Consider the following 21439-nt stretch of genomic DNA (forward strand, 5'->3'; position numbering starts at 1 on the left):
CAACAGAAGAAGCCAGAAGACAGTGCAGTAATACTTTTAATTGTTGATAATGGCGGAATTTATGACTGGGAAGGAGGCTAGAGGTCATATTGTGAAGGGTCTGTATCACAACAGCTTTGAGGAAATTAAGAATTTTAAGCAAAAGAGTAACTGATCTGATATTAGAAAAGTCCACTCTCTGGCAGGAGAGAAAGAAAGGGTCACAGAAGTGAAATGCAATAAACCCTGACAAGAGATAATACTGCCATAAGTCAAAACAATGGCGCTGGGAGTGGATAGATGATAAGTTTTGAATCGGTAAGAAATATGAAGGTGAAACAGATATCCACTTGATTTTTTTTCTATCAGTGGTAAAAAATACTTTTATTTAGCTCTCTACTATCTATGATCAGACCATGGATTCATAAATAAATGAACACGGAAGCGTCTTCCCTTCAACTAACGGCCACAGGGAGATGGAAGAAGACGCCAAAGATTAATTCCCACTACTTGTGCATCACTTCCAAAAGGAATGTGTCCATCCACAAATAACACCACCACCATTTCAAGCTGGTTTTGATGAGTCAGGGACTGGAAAGCTGGCAAAGTTTTTCCCAGTTAGACTAGAATCTCTGAAGGCCCCACTCCAAGCGACAGTAAAGTTATATAAAGTCAGAGAAAAATACATTAAAAATTCATTTCCTTTCACCTTAAAATTAACCTCATATAACATTCAGAAGAAAATTACTTTCCTGCTATCCACCAAAACTTAAATGTCATAAAAATCAAAAGAATGATGCCGTAAAAGCGAATATCCAATGATTTAAAGAGCTATATATAGACAACCAACCACCTAAGCAAACTCAAGGCTTCTAAATTTCTAAAATGTTGACTCTGAAGTAGTGACGAACAAGGACTGAGTGTCTTGCAGTGTCTGAAATGTCTAAATCATTAATATCACCGTTAACTGACCATCAACTGTTAATACCTACCAGTAGACCCAAAGATAAATCCTTAAAGAAAGCTACTCTAGATTTTTTTTCCTAACCTACTGATTTCTAAGAAGTCAGGCTTGTGACATTTTATCTTCATGAATACTACCCCACACTTGTAGAATCTATGACACTGAATTGAATATTTAAAAACACACTCACTGAAGTATCAAAAATGTAATTTGAACCACTTTTGATGAAGACCTTTCTAAAATTAGCACCTTTAAAAAGAGAAAGAGATTGTATTACACATAATCTTTATGTTAAATAAAAGATCATTTATTGTACCATGCTATTATAATATTTTTATTGATATTAGAATGGAAATGAGAGCAATGGAGCCTACACTAAACAGCTCCAGAAAATTGTGCTTTTCTACCTGGGCTGCTTCTTCAAGACTTTTCACTAAATCTGACTCCTGTAAAATCCTATACTTACACTACTAGGCCAAATTAATTGGCAGTGTTACCCAGACGGAAAAGACAAATAACCAAGCTTATTAAATTAGTAACTCATTTATTCATTCAATTATATATTCAGTCACTATATAAAAATCCTCTGAGAACCCAATACATACAGGGTACTAGGCATGTATTTCAACTACCTCCTCCTTTAGGATCTCAAGAGAAATACGCAAACACAGATAATTACAATACACAGAAGGGCTGTGGAATCGTCAGGGTGGAGTGAGCTTTTGCAGAGTTAGTCAATATTTGATATTTGAACTGAGTCTCAAATGATAAGGAAAAATCACAGTGAACAGGCACTAGGAAAGATTATCTCAGGCAATGGAAACAGCACGAAGACTTGTAAGGACCTGACTGTGAGTCAAATGCCTCTAGGTGCCAAGCTCTCTCAGCTTTACGATACTGTACTTCCATCTCCCGCATTGGCAGGTGGGTTCTTTATCACTAGCACCACCTAGGAAGCCCTACTGTACTTAATAGAGGCTTTTGCTAAAGGGCAGCTTTTAACTCCTTACTTTCTAGGTTACCAGTTACTTTATAGATTAAAGCTGCCCAACAGATATATAAATGTGAACCACATATGTACTTTAAAATTTCCTAGGAGCCACATGAAAAAGTAAAAACAGATGCAAGTGAGTCTTTGAAACGTGGTATGTATTTTACAACTATAATATTAAATCAGTTCAGACTAACAACGGTTCAAGTGTTCAACCGGACCATACTGAACAGTATAGTCCTAGATCAGGGATCAGCAATTTTTTTCTGTAACGAGCCAGAGAGAACCTTAGGCTTTGGGGGCCATATGGTCCAGAAGCACTACAGGCATAAATGAATGAAAGTGGTTGTGTATGACAACTTCTGTTCTAGATGGCTAAATTTACTGTAAGTCTGGCTGACATATATGCATAGTTACTTTTTATAATCTCATGTGACGATGGTGAACAAGGTATGTGCTTCATTCCCCTTGCCAGAGACTGATTCAAGAATGGGCATGAGTACTCAGTTAGAGATGGCCCACTTATATTTACTGAGAAGAGTTTAGAAGGAACTTTTTTATAAATGTGTCAACAAATTTAAGAAAAACAACGAAAGATGGTGTAGATTTTAGGGCTAGTAACACACAACCAGAAAGCTGTTACTATCCTGAAAAGTGAAGGAAAGCCGAAGAGAACTCTTTGGAAAGAACTGAACAGAAGTGATGGTCACCCAGCCCCTAAAGGGAACTGACGTTACAAAAACACTCCTTACTCTCTGCCCTTGGATCTATCAGTGCCACCCAACCAACCATGACCGAACCCTACCAGAGGGCACAGGAGCCATTGGATTGTGCCCTGGGAGGCTGATGCTATGGACTCTAAGTAGGGTAGAAAACAGTAAAGAGGCAAAGGGAAGACAGCATAATTTATAACCTAGTTCTGGCCAATGAGACATAAGAAGTCTGTTGGACAATTTCTAGAAAAGATTTCATTGCTCTAAAGAGAAACATACGGAAACAGATTTTCTTCTGATGGAAAATACTCTTTTGCTTTCCCAGTTTTCTTACCCAGCCGAGAGTTACTAACCCTCTGTCATTATTTCCATCCTTCCCTCATAACCACCACCAATTTCCTGGACCTGCCAAGCCATATCCCAATTCCAGATATTGCCCAACTGCTTTTTCTGATTTTGAATTGCCACACCTTGCAGAAATAATATAGAAAATAGGTCCACTATAAAAACTGATGCTGTCAAGTCTTAACCAGGCCTGCAATAAAAAATGTAGTATCTGTCTTTGCCTCTTGATGAATTTTTGTAACATTCATCACAAGCATAGATCCAAACATTTTCCACCTTTTTCAAGTCCCAACCTTACCAGGCAGTCGTACTTTCAACTGATCACTTTAGGTACCAACTCCTGAAATGTCTTGTATTTTAATGTTCACTATCTTTAATCCTCTTCTCCACTACACCTATGTCAGAGAAAGGGGTAGCCCATCTCTTTTTCAAGACTAACCCTTTAAACTATTGTCTTGATCCCTTATATGTCTTTTGAGAAACTGTTCAACTCATTCAACACATATATATCCTTTATATAACCCACATTACACTCAGAGCCAATGTAGTCTTTAAAAATTTGCTGAAATTATGATACAGATGTCATCAGTGGTGCTCAAAATCAAATCTGTGAATTTTTGTCAAGGAGTACATGTCAGAGAAGGCAATGGCACCCCACTCCAGTACTCTTGCCTGGAGAATCCCATGGACGGAGGAGCTTGGTAGGCTGCAGTCCATGGGGTCGCTAAGAGTCAGACACGACTGAGCGACTTCACTTTCACCTTTCACTTTCATGCACTGGAGAAGGAAATGGCAACCCACTCCAGTGTTCTTGCCTGAAGAATCCCAGGGACGGTGGAGTCTGGTGGGCTGCCGTCTATGGGGTCGCACAGAGTCGGACATGACTGAAGCGACTTAGCAGCAGCAGCAGCAGCACATGTTTACTTAACATTTTAGAAACAAATATGTAACTTAAACAAGCCTATCACTTCACAGAATTTATTGCTTAGGAGGAGGACCTTTCAGTGAAATTTTCTTTATAACAGTAAATACAGTACAGAGATAATAGCAAAATTAAAAATAACTGAAATATTGGAAACAATGCCCTTTGGAAACAAATGGCAGCTCTTTCCAATGAACCTCATCTTTTGTGACCCAAACATGCTATTCTTTTCTTTTTAATAAATGTCCTAGGAAAGTGATTTATACTTTCTATCTTCACTTTCTCACTCGTAATTCATCCCCAAACTGTTTTTGTAACTCCTCCTTTTCTGGAGTCACTATGGTCTCCAAATTTCCAAATCCTCGTCTTCATTAAACTTGCTGCAGGGAGTTCCCTGGAGGCCTAGTGGTTGGGATTCTGGACTTTCACTGACAAGCCCCGGGTTCAACCCCTGCTTGGGGAATGGAGATCCTGCAAGTCACGCGGTAGGGCAAAAAAAAAAAAAATTGCTGCAAAATTTCAATATTTATAAAATATTGATCATACCTCATCACATTTATTCTTTATAACAACCCAGTGAGATAAGAAGATAGTTAGGGGCTTCCCTGGTGGCTCAGTGGTAAAGAATCCATCTGCCAATGCAGGAGACATGGTTTAATCTCTAATCTGGGAAGATCCCATGTACAGAGGCGCACCTGAGCCCATGCGCCATGGCTGCTGAGCCTGTGCTCTGGAGCCCAGAAGCTGCAACAAGAGAAGCCAGTGTACAGAAAGGCCCACGCACTGCAACTGCAGAGTAGCCCCTGCTCATTGCAATGAGAGAAAAGCCCGTGCAGCAACAAAGACCCAGAACGGCCAAAAGTAAATAAATAAATAAAGGATAGTTGGTGCTCATTTCTATTTTCAAAACAAAGAAATAAGATTCAAAGGCACTAACCGTCTTGCCCACAGTCCCATGGCCAGTAAATAAATGAGCCTGAAGTAAAACCCATCTTCTGATCTCTACCCATAGAGATCAGGAAAAAAAAAATTGATCAGTCATAAAAAAGAATGAAATTATGCTATTTGCAGCAACATGAATGGACCTAGAGCTTATCATACTAAGTCAGAAAGATAAATATCCTATGATATCACTTGTATGTAGAATCTAAAATGTGATACAGATGAACTTACTTACAAAACAGAAAGAGACTCACAGATTTATAGAGAACAAACTTTCAGTTGCTGGGGGAAATTTCAACCAGGAGAAGGGATAATTTGGGAGTTTGGAATGGACATGTACACACTGCTATACTTAGAATGGCTAACCAACGAGGACCTACCCTATCGCACTTGGAACTTGGCTCAATGTTATGTGGCAGCCTGGATGGGAGGAGTGCTTAGGGGAGAATAGATACATGTGTATCTATATATGGCTGAATCCTTTCCCTGTTCACCTGAAACTACCACAACATTGTTGATGGGCTATACCTCAATACAAAGTAAAAAGTTTTTAAAAATTAATTAGTTACAATTTAAAAAATCAAGTGCTACTTATAGTGACTAAATTCTTAAAGATGACTAAGGAGTACAAGGTAGTGACTAATAACCATTTCTCAAGTTTCACTTCTTTTAGCTAGTGTTTTCTTTGTATCCTTGTGGCAAAGTACAGAATTAGCTAATGTGTAGGCACTGACTAGCAGGTTTTTACTTCCTATAGAAGTTCAAACTCATTTTAAAATCCTGGTTATTTTCTAAAATATTCTCATTGACTATACCACCTTCATCCCAACTTTACCTTACTCTCCACAGAGATACATATACTCTAAAACCGTCACGGGAAAGCCATCTCTATGTCCATAGGATGGATGGGTTTAGGAGTAGTCCTTGAAAGAATCAATCATTTATCAATCTTAGAAGCAAAAAGGGAGATTAAAAAAAAAAAAGTATAATCCATCTAAATCCTCTACTGCTCCACTGACCTCAAAAACCTTTCAAAATTCTCTACTAGTCACATCTACACTACTGCAGAGAAATGGAATCTGAACTAGAAATGAGGGTGATAAGTATTATATAGAAAAGGAGATTTAATAAATAATGTTGAAACAACTGGGTAGCCATTTCAAAAAACTATAAAATTAGATCCCAGCTCACTTATTATTAAAAATAAATTTCAGATGGATCAAATATTTGAATCTTAAAAAAACCATAAAGGCAAAAAAAAAATCATCCATTTTCCTTTTCCATAATCTTGGATGATTTCTAAGCATGACAAGACATCTAAAAGCAATACAAGAGTTATGTGGTTACATAAAAACTAAACATGCACACTATCAGCAAAGTCAAAAGATAAACAGTTAAAAATATTCATAGTACATAATAGTCAAAGGGAATAACTTCCTTAATATAGAAAGAACTCTTCACAAAAATAAAAGAAAAATAACAGCCATCTGATAGGGAACAAAAATGGGCAAAAAATAATGGACAGGGCTTTTGAAGAAAAAATATAGTAAATATATGGAAAAAGTTTTCTGCCTCATAAGTCATAAGAACAAATTTATGCTATATATGATACTGTTTTTCACCCCTCAAATCAGCAGGCTTAAAAAAAGATTAGCAAGACATATTAACAAGAGTACAGAGAAACAATATAGATGGCAGTATAAACTGGTATAACATTTTTAAGAAAGACATTTAGTAATATCTAAATTTTAAAAGAAAAAACTCTTTGATCTTGCTATTTCACTTTAAAGAATGTATCCTACAAGTACAAGTAAGCAAGGACATGGTTTCAAGGATGTTCTCTGCTCAGCACTTTTTATAATCTAAATTTGTGGAAGCAACCCAGATGTCCACCCAAAAGAGACAAGTCAAATTACTAAGCATTTGTGAAACAAGGTTCTTTGGTAGCTCAGACAGTAAAGCACCTGCTAGCAATGCAGGAGACCCAGTTTGATCCCTGGGTCAGGAAGATCCCCTGGAGAAGGGAACAGCAACCCACTCCGGTACTCTTGCCTGGAGAATTCCATGGACAGAGGAGCCTGGCAGGCTACAGTCCATGGGGCTGCAAAAAGTCGGACTGAGCAACTTTCATTGTGCAACAGAAATGCTACACGGATACTTTTAAGACAATTTCACTTACATATATTGAGTTAAAAAGATTTACCAAGTTTAGAAAAAGCAAATTGCAAAAAAGATCCCAAATATGATCCCACAAGTAGGAAAAAACAGAAAAGCAAAACATGATTACTTAAGGGAAGAATTATTACTTTATAACTTTCTACAATATTTGTATTTTTTAAAGAGCATACATTACTTCAAATTATAAAATAAGCACATTCCAGCAATTTGTTTCTTAATTAAATCAAACTGCCTTTTATTTCTTCAACAAGGACAACTGAAGAGGAAATAGCCCCAATCTATCATGAGGACAACAGACTGAAATCTTAAAGGTATATTATAGGTAAACTACAAAGGCAATAAATGGATGTACCAATTGCATCTGGTCTATAAGTTTTAAGCTATAAACAGATTTCTATCCTATAACTGAAATAACCCTGAACTACACTACTCAACCAGAGCTAACTTTGGTTTATTTTTTGTCACCACACCTGTATCAACTGTATGGGTTGCCCATATACACAATGAGAGAATCGGTCCTATTACCATTAAACTTTTACAGTATCATATAATCTTATTTTAAAATCAACAGAGATAACTTTTAATAGAAATGTTAGAAGGTTTGACATAGATTAAAAAATTCCCAGCTGATGTATTATATAGCAGGGAGTTCCTAAGTCTACTTTAGGATCTGCGACAGAAGAGCTGCCAGCACCATCAGCAAGAAGATAAACGAATACCTTCCTGAACTTAGTGAAAGAATGCTTTCACAGCTGCTCTCCTTGGTTTTGCCTAAGAAAATAAAAAATCTAAGTATGTCTGACGGCTGCAAGTCATCCACATAGGTATTGGGTTGGCCAAGAAGTTTGTTCAGTTTTAGGTAAAAATAAGACATATTTTTCATTTTCACAAAGAACTTTATTGAACAACCTATTCACTAACCAAAACAACCCAGAAAGTAGTCAGTCAATGACTGCATACACAGTTAGTTGGACTCCAACCCCTATCCTCTGATGTCCTTCTGCCTTTCCAATTTTGTCCTCCTGTCCCTAAAAGAAAAATAAAAACACCACAAATCCATCTCTGAACTACCTTCTCACCCCACAATCCTCTCCAAAAGCGAACAAAACACCACACACATAACACTGCACAGTCTTAACTCGATGCCTTTGGAACCCATTCCTTTCTCCCCGGCTTTCTGAAAAGCCCCTTCCTTCCCAGTCTCCTCCTCCAAGATCAAACTGAAATTCTACTTCCTCTGTGAGACACTCCCCTCCACTCCAGAGCAATGCTCCCCTACTCCCACCGCAGGTGGTCTCCTATACCGTTTAGTTACTGTATGTATTTAATTCCTTTTTTAACATAGGACTGTTTTTGCCATTTAGTATTAATCACTTAAATCCTACTGCTAGCAAACCTGGTACACAGCCTTATATACAGATCAAAAGTAAATAGATTTCCTTGATACTGAGTATTTACAATCCATTCAAAACGTGAAAGAACGGATTTCATGCTAAATCCTCATTTTCCAGTCCCAGAAACTGTTTACTTAATTTACTCATAAATACATGTAACTTTTAAAGTTTCTGAATCATCCAGCAATTTTAATAATATTAAACTGAGATTAAAAATAAAACTAAATAGATTAGCTGACATTAGATTAACCTGCTGGCCAAAAGGCTTAACTGATACTAGAATAACCTACTGGCTGAAAGGCAGTAAACCAGACTTAAATCTCAGATGCATGTGTTCTAAGTAATGGCATAAATGTAAGACTGCTAAAGGTAATTTTTATTCTAAGAGTCTAGAATACCAAGATTTAACTTTTGATAAAATTATTAAGGCTATCTAGATTCCAAAATGTTCTAGATAGGACAAAGATTAGAAACTGTAAGCTCTTCCTTCAAGCTTTGCACCCTTACATATTTCTAACAACTATTAAAGCTGTCATAAAGGTGATTACATATATTTTCCCCCATTAGAACACTGTTACAATTTGCAGTTATATTCCTGCTCCAAGGTTTCGTTGCTGTTGGTTGGTTTAGTCGCTAAGTTGTGTCTGACTCTTGCAAACCCCATGGACTGTAGTCCACCAGGATCCTCTGCCCATGGGATTCTTCAGGCAAGAATACTGGAGTGGGTTGCCATTTCCTTCTCCAAGGGATCTTCCCAACCCAGGAATTGAACTCGGGTCTCCTGCATTGCAGGCAGATTCTTTACTGAGTGAGCTATGGGGGAAGCTCCAAGATTTGGTGACATATAAAGATAAGATCAGGAAGGATAAATCATCAGAAGCAAAAGTCTATTACAAGACCCCTTTTTCGTTCAAAATAGTCAAGTTATCTTTCATGTCCTATTATTTTAAAATCAATGTACTCATTATGCCCGGGCAAAACTGTACTCAAATGATTTTTAGCAATTCTCCTGAAACACAAATCTGCCTCAAATACATCACACCCAGGAAAAAAGTAATCACTGACCATAATTTGGTTATCCTCTTAGAATCTGAAAGTTCCTCAGGATTATTTTTAAGCACAATTTAATAAAACAAAAGTTAAAAAGTTGTCAAAGAAAGTATCAGCTAGTAACTCCCATTTTTTAAACTAATCTTCCCATAATGAACTAAGATATCCAAACTCATTCTTTTGACCTTAAAAGCTATAAAAAGTACTGATTAATATTCAATAACTTTATTGCTGCTGGTAATTATGCCTCATTGTACAAAGCCTTTTTTCAAGTAAAGTAGAATCTGTCATCTCTCAAATGCCATAGAGTTTATTCACAAAGTTATAACATCCATGACTGAAGAAAGGCTGAAGAAATAAGCACTCTCATATTGCTACTGGGAGTGCAATATTTCCAGAGGGCGATTTGTCAATACTCAGCCCAAAAATCTTATGAGCATGTATTCCCACTGACCTAAAAACAATTTCTAGGGGCTTCTCTAGCAGTACAGTGGTTAAGACTGTGCTTTCACTGCAGAGGGCACAGGTTCAATCCCTGGTCAGGAACTAGGATCCTGCATGCTGCCTGATGGGGCCAGTTCAGCCAGAATAAATAAATAAAAACAATTTCTAGGAATACAGCCAAGGAAAAAATCATAGACACTTGAAATTCTGTTTATCTGCACTTTCTAAAACAAACATGTTTTGCTTTTACCCTAAGGGGAAAAAATGTGCTCTCAATCTACTTAGTTGATCAAAGCTCTACCTGGACCAGTCAGTTTTATGATTAGATGCATACATTGAATGAAGGTGCCAAATTACACAATAACAATGATATTTACCTTTTTTAATAATTTTTGCCAAGGGACTCTCAATTTTTTCATAAGGCAGGTTGTTCTCTCAGTTCAAACATTTATGTATGTATTGCAAAGAACCCTAAAATCAAATAAAACTAGAAGTCTACTAACCAAGTTAATATTTGTTAAACACTTAAAATAGTGCCTGGTATATGATAAACTATTAGTTGTTATTATTATGTATGCTCAAGTCACTAAGTCATGTCCAACTCTGCAGCTCCATGGACTGTAGCCTGTCAGGCTCCTCTGTCCATAGAATTTTCCAGGCAAGAATACTGAAGTGGGTTGCCATTTCCTCCTCCAGGGTATCTTCCAGACCCAAGGACTGAACCTGCATTTCCTTGCATTAGCAGGCAGACTCTTTACCAATGAGCCACCTTGGAAGCCCCCGTTATTATCATATTACCTTTACTCATTAATCAGCTATCAAATGAACAACGTAGCAAAATAAAAGGCAGTGAAGAATAGGTACTATCTTTAAATTAATAGAAAGATAGAGAATGTTCCCAACCTGATAAATGGTACCTGCAGAAACCCACAGCTAACGTTAAGTATCGGAAAAACTAAAAGCTTTCTCCCTAAGATCAGAAACACCCAATGTGCACTCTTGCCAAGTCTATTCAGCATTTTACTGGAAATTCTAGCAAGTACATTTAGGCAAGAAAATGAAACAAAAAGCATAATAGATTGAAAATTAAGAAATAAAACTAACTCTTATGTCCAGATGGCATGATTTTGTATATACAAAGTAGCATAAAACACACACAAAAAACTCACAGCTAGTAAATGAGTTCAGTAAGGTTGCAGGATACAGTATCAATATACAAAAAAAGCTGCATTTTTACATTAGCAACAAATGATTGAAAAATGAAATTAAGAAAATTCCACTTAAAATAGCAGCAAAAGGAACAAAATATTCAGAAATAACTTAAAAGTGTAAAACTTACAAACTGAAAACTATAAAACATTGTTGAAAGACATTAAAGAAGACCCAAATATAAATATACTTCATTTTACTGTGCTTTGCAGATACTGTAGGGTTTTGGTTTTGTCTTTATAACTTGAAGGTTTGCAGCAACTGTACACTGAGCAAAGATATCAACACTATTTTTTCCAACAGCATCTGCTCACTTCACGCCTCTGTCATATTCTGGCAATTCTCGCAATATTTCAGATTTTCCTATTGTATCTGTTATGGTGATCTGTGATCAGTGATCTTTCATGTTACTACTGGAAGAAGGAAACTTGAGAAAAACAGATGATAGTTGGCATTTTTTTTAAATAAAAGTTTTTTTAAGATTCCTTTTTTCTTTGATGTGGACCATTTTTAAAGTCTTTATTGAATTTGTTACAATACTGCTTTTGTTTGGCCTTCTGGCCAACAGGCATGTGGGATCCTGTCTCCCTGACCAGGGATAAAACAAGCACCCACTGCATTGGAAGGAGTCTTCAGCACTGGACAACAAAAAAAGTCCCAATAATACAGGCTTTTTAACTTAATGTGTGTACCCTGTCTTTTTTTAAGACACAATACACATTTACTAGTTTACAGTGCAGTGTAGGTCCGGGAAGACTCCACATGCCATGCGGCAACTAAGCCTATGTGCCACAACTACCAAGCCTGCGGGCTCTAAAGCTGCAACGAGAGAAGCCACCGCAATGAGAAGCCCACGCACTGCAATTAAAGAGTAGTCCCTGCTCGCTGCAACTAGAGAAAACTTAAATGCAGCAATGAACACCCAGTGTAGGCAAAAAAAATTAGATAAATTAAACAAAAAAACTTTTTTAATGGCCAAAGGGTATGAATAGATTCCAAGGAAGATCCACACGTGGCCAAGAGATATCTAAAAAAGTGCTCAACACTACCAAATGAGAAAAGTGCATATCAAAACCACAGTGAGGTATCATCCTATACTTAGTAGGATGGCTACTACTAAAAAGACAACCAGGGCTTTAATGGGGGCTCAGTGGTAAAAAATCTGCCTGCCAATGCAAGAGACACGAGTTTGATCCCTGGTCTGGAAGATCCCACGTGCCGCGGAGCAACTAAGCCCGTGTGCCACAACTATGGAGTCTGTGCTCCAGAGCCCGGGAGCTGCAACTGCTGAAGCCTGCGCACCCCAGAACCCGTGTTCCACAACAACGGAAGCCACCACAAAAAGAAAGCCGGACACAGCAACTAGAGAGTAGCCCCTGCTGGCAGCAACTGGAGAAAAGCCCTTGCAGCAACGAAGACCCAGCACAGACAAACCAACCAAAACCAAAACAAGAGAAAGTAGCACAGGTGGATGTGATGCAACTGGAACCCTTGTGTGCCACTGGTGGGACTGTAAAATCTGCAGCTGCCAGGGGAAACAGTATGCCAGTTCCTCTAAATATTAAAAATAGAGCTACCACAGAATCCAGCAATCCTACTTCTGGGTATCACAGCCTCCATCTGAGCCAGTCTCTCATAATAACTCAAAGTGTTTGTGTATATCTCCTATTGGTTCTGCTTCTCTTGAGAACTCAGACTAATACACATCCCAGTTGAGAACTGCTACTCTTAAGAGCTGTCTCTCAGACTTTAACCTGCATAGGAATCACCTGGGGATCTTACTAAAATGAAATTTTTATTCAATTAAGTGTGCGACAAGGATTTCTAATAGGCTCCCAGGTGACGCAAATGCCTCTGGTCCCAGCTGGCAGGCCACAATGACAGGCATGGCATGGTGTCCTTTAAGCCCTCATGGGTTTGGGTAGACTCCGGGAGTTGGTGATGGACAGAGAGGCCTGGCGTGCTGCAATTCATGGGGTCGCAAAGAGTCGGACACGACTGAGCGACTGAACTGAACTGAATTCACAAGTCACATTTTACCCATCTGCTTACTCCCCCAAAGTGAATCAATGTTAAAGTAAATGGAAAAACACTATTTTCAGATTGGCATTACTTACATTAAAACAAGCAGCAGCTCAGACTTCTTGTTTCAGGCTAAATAATTCAATTTTTATTATCTGCACTAAAATCTGAACGATTAAAACTTAATGAGCTAAGACAATACGGAATGCTGAAAACATGTAGAAGTTATACGTGTTTAAACACGTTATTTAAAACAAAAAGGGACAGAGAGAGAAAGTTATCTGATAGCAGAAAGTTTCAATAAAAAACAATGTGAATTAGCACCCAGTCCCTAAATCATGGAAGAGGAAGGTTTCTAACCAATGTTGGCTTACCATTTTGCACAATTTTCACATTTTATAATCACACTAAAATTAGCTCATGTGCCAATATAAGTATCTCATAAATAGCTAATTAAGAGTCCAACAATCAATAAACTTCATTATGCAAACTTAAGCAACAACATTTATATTCCTGATCCAGTGGCTGCATTTAATTTACAATTAAATTTGAACAGGAAAAGTAAAGCTTTTCTTTATGAAAGAAGTCTCAGGATGGCAAAGATAACCCATCTCAAAAAGTTCCACACCTATTTGTTAACCAAACAAGCTTCAAATTTCAAATCCTCACTGAAATCAAACCTATACCAATGTCATGGCAAAAAAACAGCCTGATGCAATAGATGACAAGTGACGTTGTGTTTACCAGTCTGTCAATCTTAAGCATAAACCTTGACCTTAACAAACAAGTACTGTGTCAGTTTTCTTTGTATTCATGTTAAGCAAATCTGGACATGAGAACTAACAAAATTCCCTCATTTGTCTCTCCCCCAAGATTTTTACCTAGGTTATGTACCCTGCTAATTATGCTCATTATGCTAATTACAACTATTAAAAGAGTAATTAGTAGCACTTATCTCTAATAATCTAATTATGTTAAAGGGGGAGAAGGGTTCTCATTCACTCAACTTGGAGCTCCACAAGGGCAAACACATCTGAATCAATCACTGCTGTAGCTGCAACATTTAGCAGAACACCAGTAAATACTGATAGGAATTAGGTAGTTGAAGAAACAAATAAAATGAATGAATGATGTCTAAAACATAGTAGATACCCACAAAATGTTCAATGAATCACTTTAAAAGGGTTTATTTTCTAGCTTCTTTGTTACCAAATAAATAAAACTAAATCATACACTGCAAACTCCACTTTCATCAGTAAAGCTCACCTCTATTATGAGAGGTGCAGCAATTCACACACCAGTGTCACTAGCAGTATTGAAAGCGGCTCTGACTGGCAATAAACCAAAGTGTTCCTTTTTATTCTCTTAATTTCTTTCTCTCCTCCGCACTTTACAGTGCCTACCAGCATATCCATTTTTAAGAGCTTACGAGGGACTTTCCTGTGGTCCAGTGGTTAAGATTCCAAGCTTCCACTGCAGGAGATGCAGGTTTGATCCCTAGTTGGGGAACAAAGATCCCGCATGCCTCATACCACAGCCGGTTAAGAGCTAAAGAGGTGGTAATCCTTGTTCAGTGGTAATCCTTGCTCCCTATTTCATTAATTCACCTCAGAAAAAGTAAAAGCCTCACCATTACTAGGTGTCTCTTGTGACTCCTCTGTACAGTCTCTCTGGCCTCCTTCCTCTTCCTCAGCATGGTTACTGGACTTCGATAGCCGTTTTCTTACAGACATCTTCTCTTCACCCACTACCGTGCTGTCTAGGAAAGAAGATATAAAAAACTTTAAACTAAGTATATGGCATAGGTAAATTTCATACTATCACCAAATTTAAGGGGAGGTGACAAATGATATATTTTCTTCCTTTTGTTATACTTTTAATCACATTTAAATATTTTCTGAGTACAAGATACTGTAACAAACATGAAGAAATCAGTCTTGATAAAATCATTGGCTGGTTTCAAAACAGAGCCCCCATTCTTAAAAAAATTAATTGAACAAACAAAGCATAAGTACATAAAAAATTAAGAATTAAATAAAGGGTAAATTAAAAGATGCAACAGGATAGGACACAATAAATAGTCGAGTCAGTGGTAAGAATGGTACATACCTGAAGTGCAGAGACAGAAGAGATCATTAAGAGGTGCAAAGGTTTCATAGAAAAGAAGGGATGTGACCTGAGTCTTGAAGGATGAGAACGGAGCACTCCATGGGTGAGAAAGGGTGAAAGCAACGTCCTTGTAAGTCCTGCTCAGGGGCCCATGACTGATCAGACTACTTCGCTAGAGGACAAGAAACAAGCTTCTGTTGAGTTTTACTAATTACCAGGACTCTGCTAGGTGCTTTAAGTTTTCTGTCTAATCTTCAAAATTCTGTCAAAAAAAAAAAAAATCCTATTATTACTCCTGGTTCACATATGAAAAAAAATAAGGTTCCAGGTAGTTATGGTCAATGCCTTCCACCCATACATAAGGAACATACCAACGGCTGGACGAGTTTATTAGGAATGTGTATCATGGGAAACTGTGGGGCATCTCAGGGAGAGACTATTCAAAACGACTTATTTAGGGCTTGGGATCTGACTAAGTGATTTTGGGCAGAGTCCAAAGAAGCAGGGGTTCCCTCTGGCTTGAGCGCTATCAGAAAGCAAGGACAGTGTGATGATTGGGTATACCAACAAATCTTCTCTACAAGGAGGCAGACTAGAGGGTGGCTAAAGCTGTGACTGGCAAAACAGCAACAATCATTCCCAGAAGACTGGGGAGGGAGATGTTGGATAATTTGTGACTTGGGCAACCATGATGATTACATGGTCTTATTCCTGTCTTGCTCCATCATGTTGACAGAATGGTCTTGTCTAAAGCTTATGTTCAGTGAAACCATTTATGTTCAACAGAATGCCCTGACGACCTCGCTGTCAAGTGCCAGGCTCGCCCACAGAAACTCCAAAGCCTAGCTGAATGCAGCAGAGCAGCTCCAGGACTATTTGCTTCTTCTTGTGACAGTAACTTGTCCAAGACCACAAAGCTCATGGCAGGGTCAGATCTGAACCTGGATCAGATCCAAACTACAAACATCACCTGCTGTTTGGAATTTTTTTTTTCTTAACTTGATAATAGAAAAAGACTTGCAAAAAGAGCTGGGGTCAAACTGTAAAGGCCTAACAAATTAGGACTTTTTTTTAAGGCAATAGTGGGCCATTTTAAGCACTGACAAACATAATCAAAACCAAATTTTAGGCAGATCAATATCAAGACTGTAATATGCTTACTCCAAAGCAGTGTTTAACCACATAGAAGTTTCTGGCAGTCTAAAGCAAAACATAATAAAGTATTCACTACATTATTTTAAAATCGTAAGATTATGGTCTTTTAAAACGGTTATGTTAAAATGCCCTTTACGTACAAAATGGAGTACACAGTGAATTTGATTGTTTTCTTAAATACCAACGCTTGGCAAAGTAAAAATTTGACACATCTAGATCACTTCCCTTCTATTTTTTTTTTTTTTTTTTTGCGAAATCAAACAAATGAAGCAGAATTATGGACTAGTCCCAGGTAGCTCAGTGGTAAAGAACCCACCTGTCAAGGAGAAGACACGATCCCTGGGTAGGGAAGATCCCCTGGAGAAGGAAATGGGGACCACTCCAGTATTCTTGCCTGAGAAATCCCATGGACAAAGGAGCCTGGTGGGCTACAGTCCAGGGGGTCATGGATACAATTTGGAGACTAAACAACATGTCAAGTAGAAATTTTAGGAGAACAATAGATTCAGTTTAGAAGAGAAACCTAGGGAAGAGGTCAAGGTAACTGGTAAATTTAAAATCATTTGTGTAACAGTGACAGAGGAAGCCAGAACAACATCTAATTCTCTAACGTGAAAGATTAGAGAAGAACCGACAACTAAACTCTGAGGGATGCCCTCTAGTAAGACCACAAGAAGTAGAAAAGAAATCAGGGACAAAGAGAGAAAGAAAGGATGCAAAAAGAACCAAGATGTTTCAAAAAGGAATTATACAAGCGTTAACAGTGTGGAATTAAAAACAGGGACTCTTACTTTTGAGTCCTTACATGTTTTACATGTATTATTATTTTAATTTCAATATAATCTTTAAAGTAAATACAACTATTTTATTCCCACAGTACTGCCTTTGGTCACCGTGTCTTCCTGTATACTCTTTCCTGTCTCAAAATATAGTTTAGGGAGGCGATTTAGTTTACTCCAAATCATAGAGGGATTCAAAACTGCAGAACAGGGATTCAAAACCAGACGTACTGATTCCCCAGCCTCTACTCTACTCAGCAGGTGGCCTTGACTCATCTCCTCTGCTAAGGTTTCTTTGATCACCTCACCTTCCTCTGTGGCCCAAATGCACCTTGGGTATCCTGTCACACTAAGATACTCAGTGAGCGATACTATCTGCCTCTTCCACTCAGCATAAGCTTCTTAAAGACAGGGACTAAATGGTATTTTCTCTTTGAATTCCCCAAATCTAGTGGGAAGTATCTGGAATATGATAGGTATATATTATTACTACAGAAAGTGATGTATCAGTTAATAGCACAACCAATTATTCTGAGTAATACGATACAGTTCTCTAAACTTAAGAGAATCAAGAGGAAAATCTACAATGGAAGAACACCAATGAGCATCATCTTCACTGTTAACAGCTTTACACCTTCTACTCAACAATAAGATTGACAATTGTTCTTCACTGGGGGTGGGGGCCCCCTAGACTAAGGGTCTGGGAAAGCTACTTTGGATATTTCAAATATAAACTGAAATAGACAATTATATATTTGTCACATAAAGCAAGCAATACAGGCTAACTATGTCACTTTGCTTGTGGCCTGAGACTATACCAACTCAGTGAGAAATCAGTATGAGAGGTTAAAAAAAAAAAGTTTGACAAACAAATGCTGTTAAATAGATCAAAATGGGAAAAAAATCTAAGCCTGAGTACCCTGTAGAATAGCAAAAACTTAAAAGGAGTCCTTGGTGATGCGGCTGGGAACCATCAACCTAGAGAGTAAAGACTAACTTCACAAGCTAAAGCACAAGTATTGAGTTTGCACAATTACACTGACACAGATCCACGGACTTATTTTAGAAGTGAGCCAAAGGAGAAAACACTAACTCTTCATAAAGACCTTTATGTCATAGTCTATACTAGTATCTTTGCCCTCAATGTCTTCCATTAGCAGGAAAAGAGAACCATAAGACAGCAGCGAAAGCTCAAGATGTGGTATCACAATACCAAGAGGTAGTCAATGTCTCTGCTCTATTACACTGCATCTTCACGTAAATCCTCCAACCCCTGAATCCTTCATCTAGAAAGTGAAATACTACTGCACACACACACAAAGATAATACACAGCAGAGTGCCAACATTTTATTAACAACCTAGTTTAAAAAATTAACTAAATGAATGCAATCCCTACATATCTACGCCCTGTGTGCTACATGACACAAATACAAAGTTGTATTGTCCCTCAAATTCTACATGTTTGCTCTTAATAGGTGCTAGATAAGGGTAGAGTTCCATAATTACACACTTTCTCACATGCAGCTCAAGCATCATACGGCTTCCAAGAAAACATTAATAAATTCTGTTACTGTCACACATACAGAATTTAGGAAGGAAAACTATTACCTATGCTTCATCTCAATTTTGACCAAATCCAAGACTATGAGAAGATGTCTGAATTGAGTGCCTCCTGCCATGCATGTCAGTAACAGTACATGACTACTGTGGCGGAAAATGGAAGGAAATTACAATAACGCTCAGTTCAACTGTTCCTTCTCTATACAGATGGATCCCTTCAGCCTCTGTGTGGAGAGCAGACCACAGGAGGACAAAAGAGTGTAAGCAAGGAAACTCCGTAACCAGGTGAGATGAAGGAGAGATGAATTTTTGACCATTTAGATGGGACTGTGAATCCACTCTCTTACCAATCTAGACACAGGCAGACTACTTCAGCTACTGCAAAGTTAAAAATTCAAACTGTCATTAATTCTAAGTGGTTTCTAGGTGCTGGCATGAATCACCTGGCTGCCCTTATATGTGAGATCACAGTCATTTCTTGCCCTTCTATTAGTAACAACACATTTCCTCATTTCCTGTTATTTCCAAGTCACTGTTCCTCCTTCCCTTTCTTAAAATACGTCAGTCAGATTATCACACCTGATACTTCTCTTTGTATGTACTGTCTTCCTGATGACTCCCCTCGTTTACTAAGAATGTGAATACATCACTCACTCTGTCTACCTTCCACTAACTCTTCCACACATTTACTTCAATATCCACGTTCCTAGATCCAAGCTCCTGGTCTCCAAGCTCCTAGACTTCCTTCTTTCTCCAAAAAGCTGTTCTTATGTCCCAGTCAAATCTTCCCCTAGAACTTACTGATACCAACAAGTGCACCATGTCCATAATTCTAATTTCCCTCTAATCACCACCAGTTCACTCACTATGATACTTTTCTCTCCTCACCAGACCCAGACTTCCCTGAGTTCCAGACTCCTATCCAAAGGCCTACCAGACCCTTTTATGTAGGCAGATGTCTTATGGGCATCTCAGACTTTAACAGGACCAAAAGTGAACTACCGATGTTCCCGCCAACTCCATTCTTTCGTCTTTCTTAATTCAGTTACTGGAACTAGCAGTCAGTCTTTGCCCAGATTAAAAACGAAAAAACCCAAATTATTCTTCTTTACTTTCCCTTAACCAAGCCAACAGCAGGGCCATTTTACTCTGCCTTCAAAATATATATCCCATTCTAACATCTTTTTACCCCATCCACCACCTTCAGCACAGTCTAAACCACTGCCACTTCTCACTGTAGTAGCCTAACTAGTCTCTCTTCATCTTCTCCCTTCTGGTCACACAGGGCCCAGAGTAAACTTTGTAAAAGGTAAATCTGAGCAGATCCTTGCCCTACCTCAAAATCCTTTAAGCACTGAATTGTCTCAAGTCCTCACCACTGTCGAGTAACTCCTCCATCCAAGATCTGCCATTCACCTCCCTAGCCTTCACCTCCCTCCACCTCCTACTACAACTCTCACTTGCTCCCTCCTGTCACTTTGGCCTTTTGCTGTTTCTTGGTCAAGCCAACCTCATTCCCACTTAAAGGTCTCTGCTATTGCCTCTCTCTGGTTCATCTCCCTCAGAAACCCTCAAAGATTCCCCCTTTACTTCGTTCAAGTTCTCAAATGTCCCCTCTCCAGGGACTCCCTATCCACCCCCAACTAAAATAAACACTCACACCCACTTTAGTCTTATCACTTCCCCTGCTTTATTTTTCTTCAGAGCATGTATGGGCTAATACACTATAGTGTTAACTGCCTATCTATCCCATGAAAAGACTAATCCCCATGAAAAGCAGAATTTTGTCTTGTTCACCACTTTATCCAACTATCTAGGACTCTGCTTCAACAGTCAGTACCTAATACATATTTGTTGAAAGAGTTAATAGTTATCAAGCATTTTCACACAGTAAGAAAATAAAACTTCCTTTCACATGGTCATGAAACAATCATCAAGAGGCTAGAATGAGAGCTGAAACTCATGTTCATTTCTAACTTTACCTTTTAATACTAAAAGATAAATACAGAAACCAGATTGGGGTTTAAGTTGTATGGATATACCTAAAAATGATCTGTTCTAGAGCTTAAGATTTTTCATCAACTTCTGCTAAAAAATGCTACGATTTTTACGTCACCGGAAAACCTCTCAAACTTGAGAGACTGTTCTCCTGAAATAACTCAAATAATTAAAATAAACATTACTTTCTGATAAGACCTTTGTGTATATTACCTCCTTTAAACTTAACAATAACCCTGAGGTAGGTAATTCTGTCCCCATTTTCAAAAAGAAAAAAGTAGTGACATCCAGAAGCATAATTAAAGACAACAATAAAGAAAACTTTAAAAGTGGGAAGAAAGGAGAAAGCAGGCACAGGTTTTTCCTCCGAGGGTTAAACAGCTTTCATTTCTTATAAGACCCCCAACACATCACTGCATCAAAGCAGACCTACTTCCCGTGCCACAGCAGTGAATTCCAACCACTAGGCCACCAGGGAACTCCCCTGAAGTTCATGCTTTAATGACGCTGGCACACCTTTTAAAAGGCTATGGTCATTTAAACATAGAAGGCAAGAAAAAAAATCTTAACGTACACTGGAAAACAATTTTTTAAACTTCTGACACAAAACACAGGTGTCAAGTATCTGAAAATTCAGGTATTTTAAGCATCTCTTTTTACAATGATGTGAGATTTACTGTAAAT

At 38.2% G+C, this 21439-nt stretch overlaps 1 protein-coding gene across 7 annotated transcripts in view; it reads right to left on the minus strand.

The window, feature by feature from the left end:
• Nucleotides 1–21439, minus strand: part of SOAT1 (sterol O-acyltransferase 1) — a 64914-nt gene that overhangs the window by 38201 nt on the left and 5274 nt on the right. The window contains exons 2-3 of one of the 7 annotated variants that reach the window (XM_081485906.1): nucleotides 15263–15434; nucleotides 14784–14908 (exon numbers count right to left, since the gene is read on the minus strand). In XM_081485906.1, the coding sequence (XP_081342032.1) occupies nucleotides 14784–14886 (103 nt within the window). In that variant the 5' untranslated portion in view covers nucleotides 14887–14908; nucleotides 15263–15434. Of the gene's footprint in view, nucleotides 1–14760; nucleotides 14913–15262; nucleotides 15525–21439 lie in introns of all 7 variants that reach the window. The other 6 variants (XM_081485902.1, XM_081485909.1, XM_081485905.1 and 3 more) reach the window with 6 other exon arrangements.

This window comes from Giraffa tippelskirchi, chromosome 5 (genome assembly GCF_054371585.1).
Source record: "Giraffa tippelskirchi isolate mGirTip1 chromosome 5, T2T-mGirTip1v1.2.pri, whole genome shotgun sequence".
In the NCBI taxonomy this organism is placed as follows: Eukaryota; Metazoa; Chordata; class Mammalia; order Artiodactyla; family Giraffidae; genus Giraffa; species Giraffa tippelskirchi.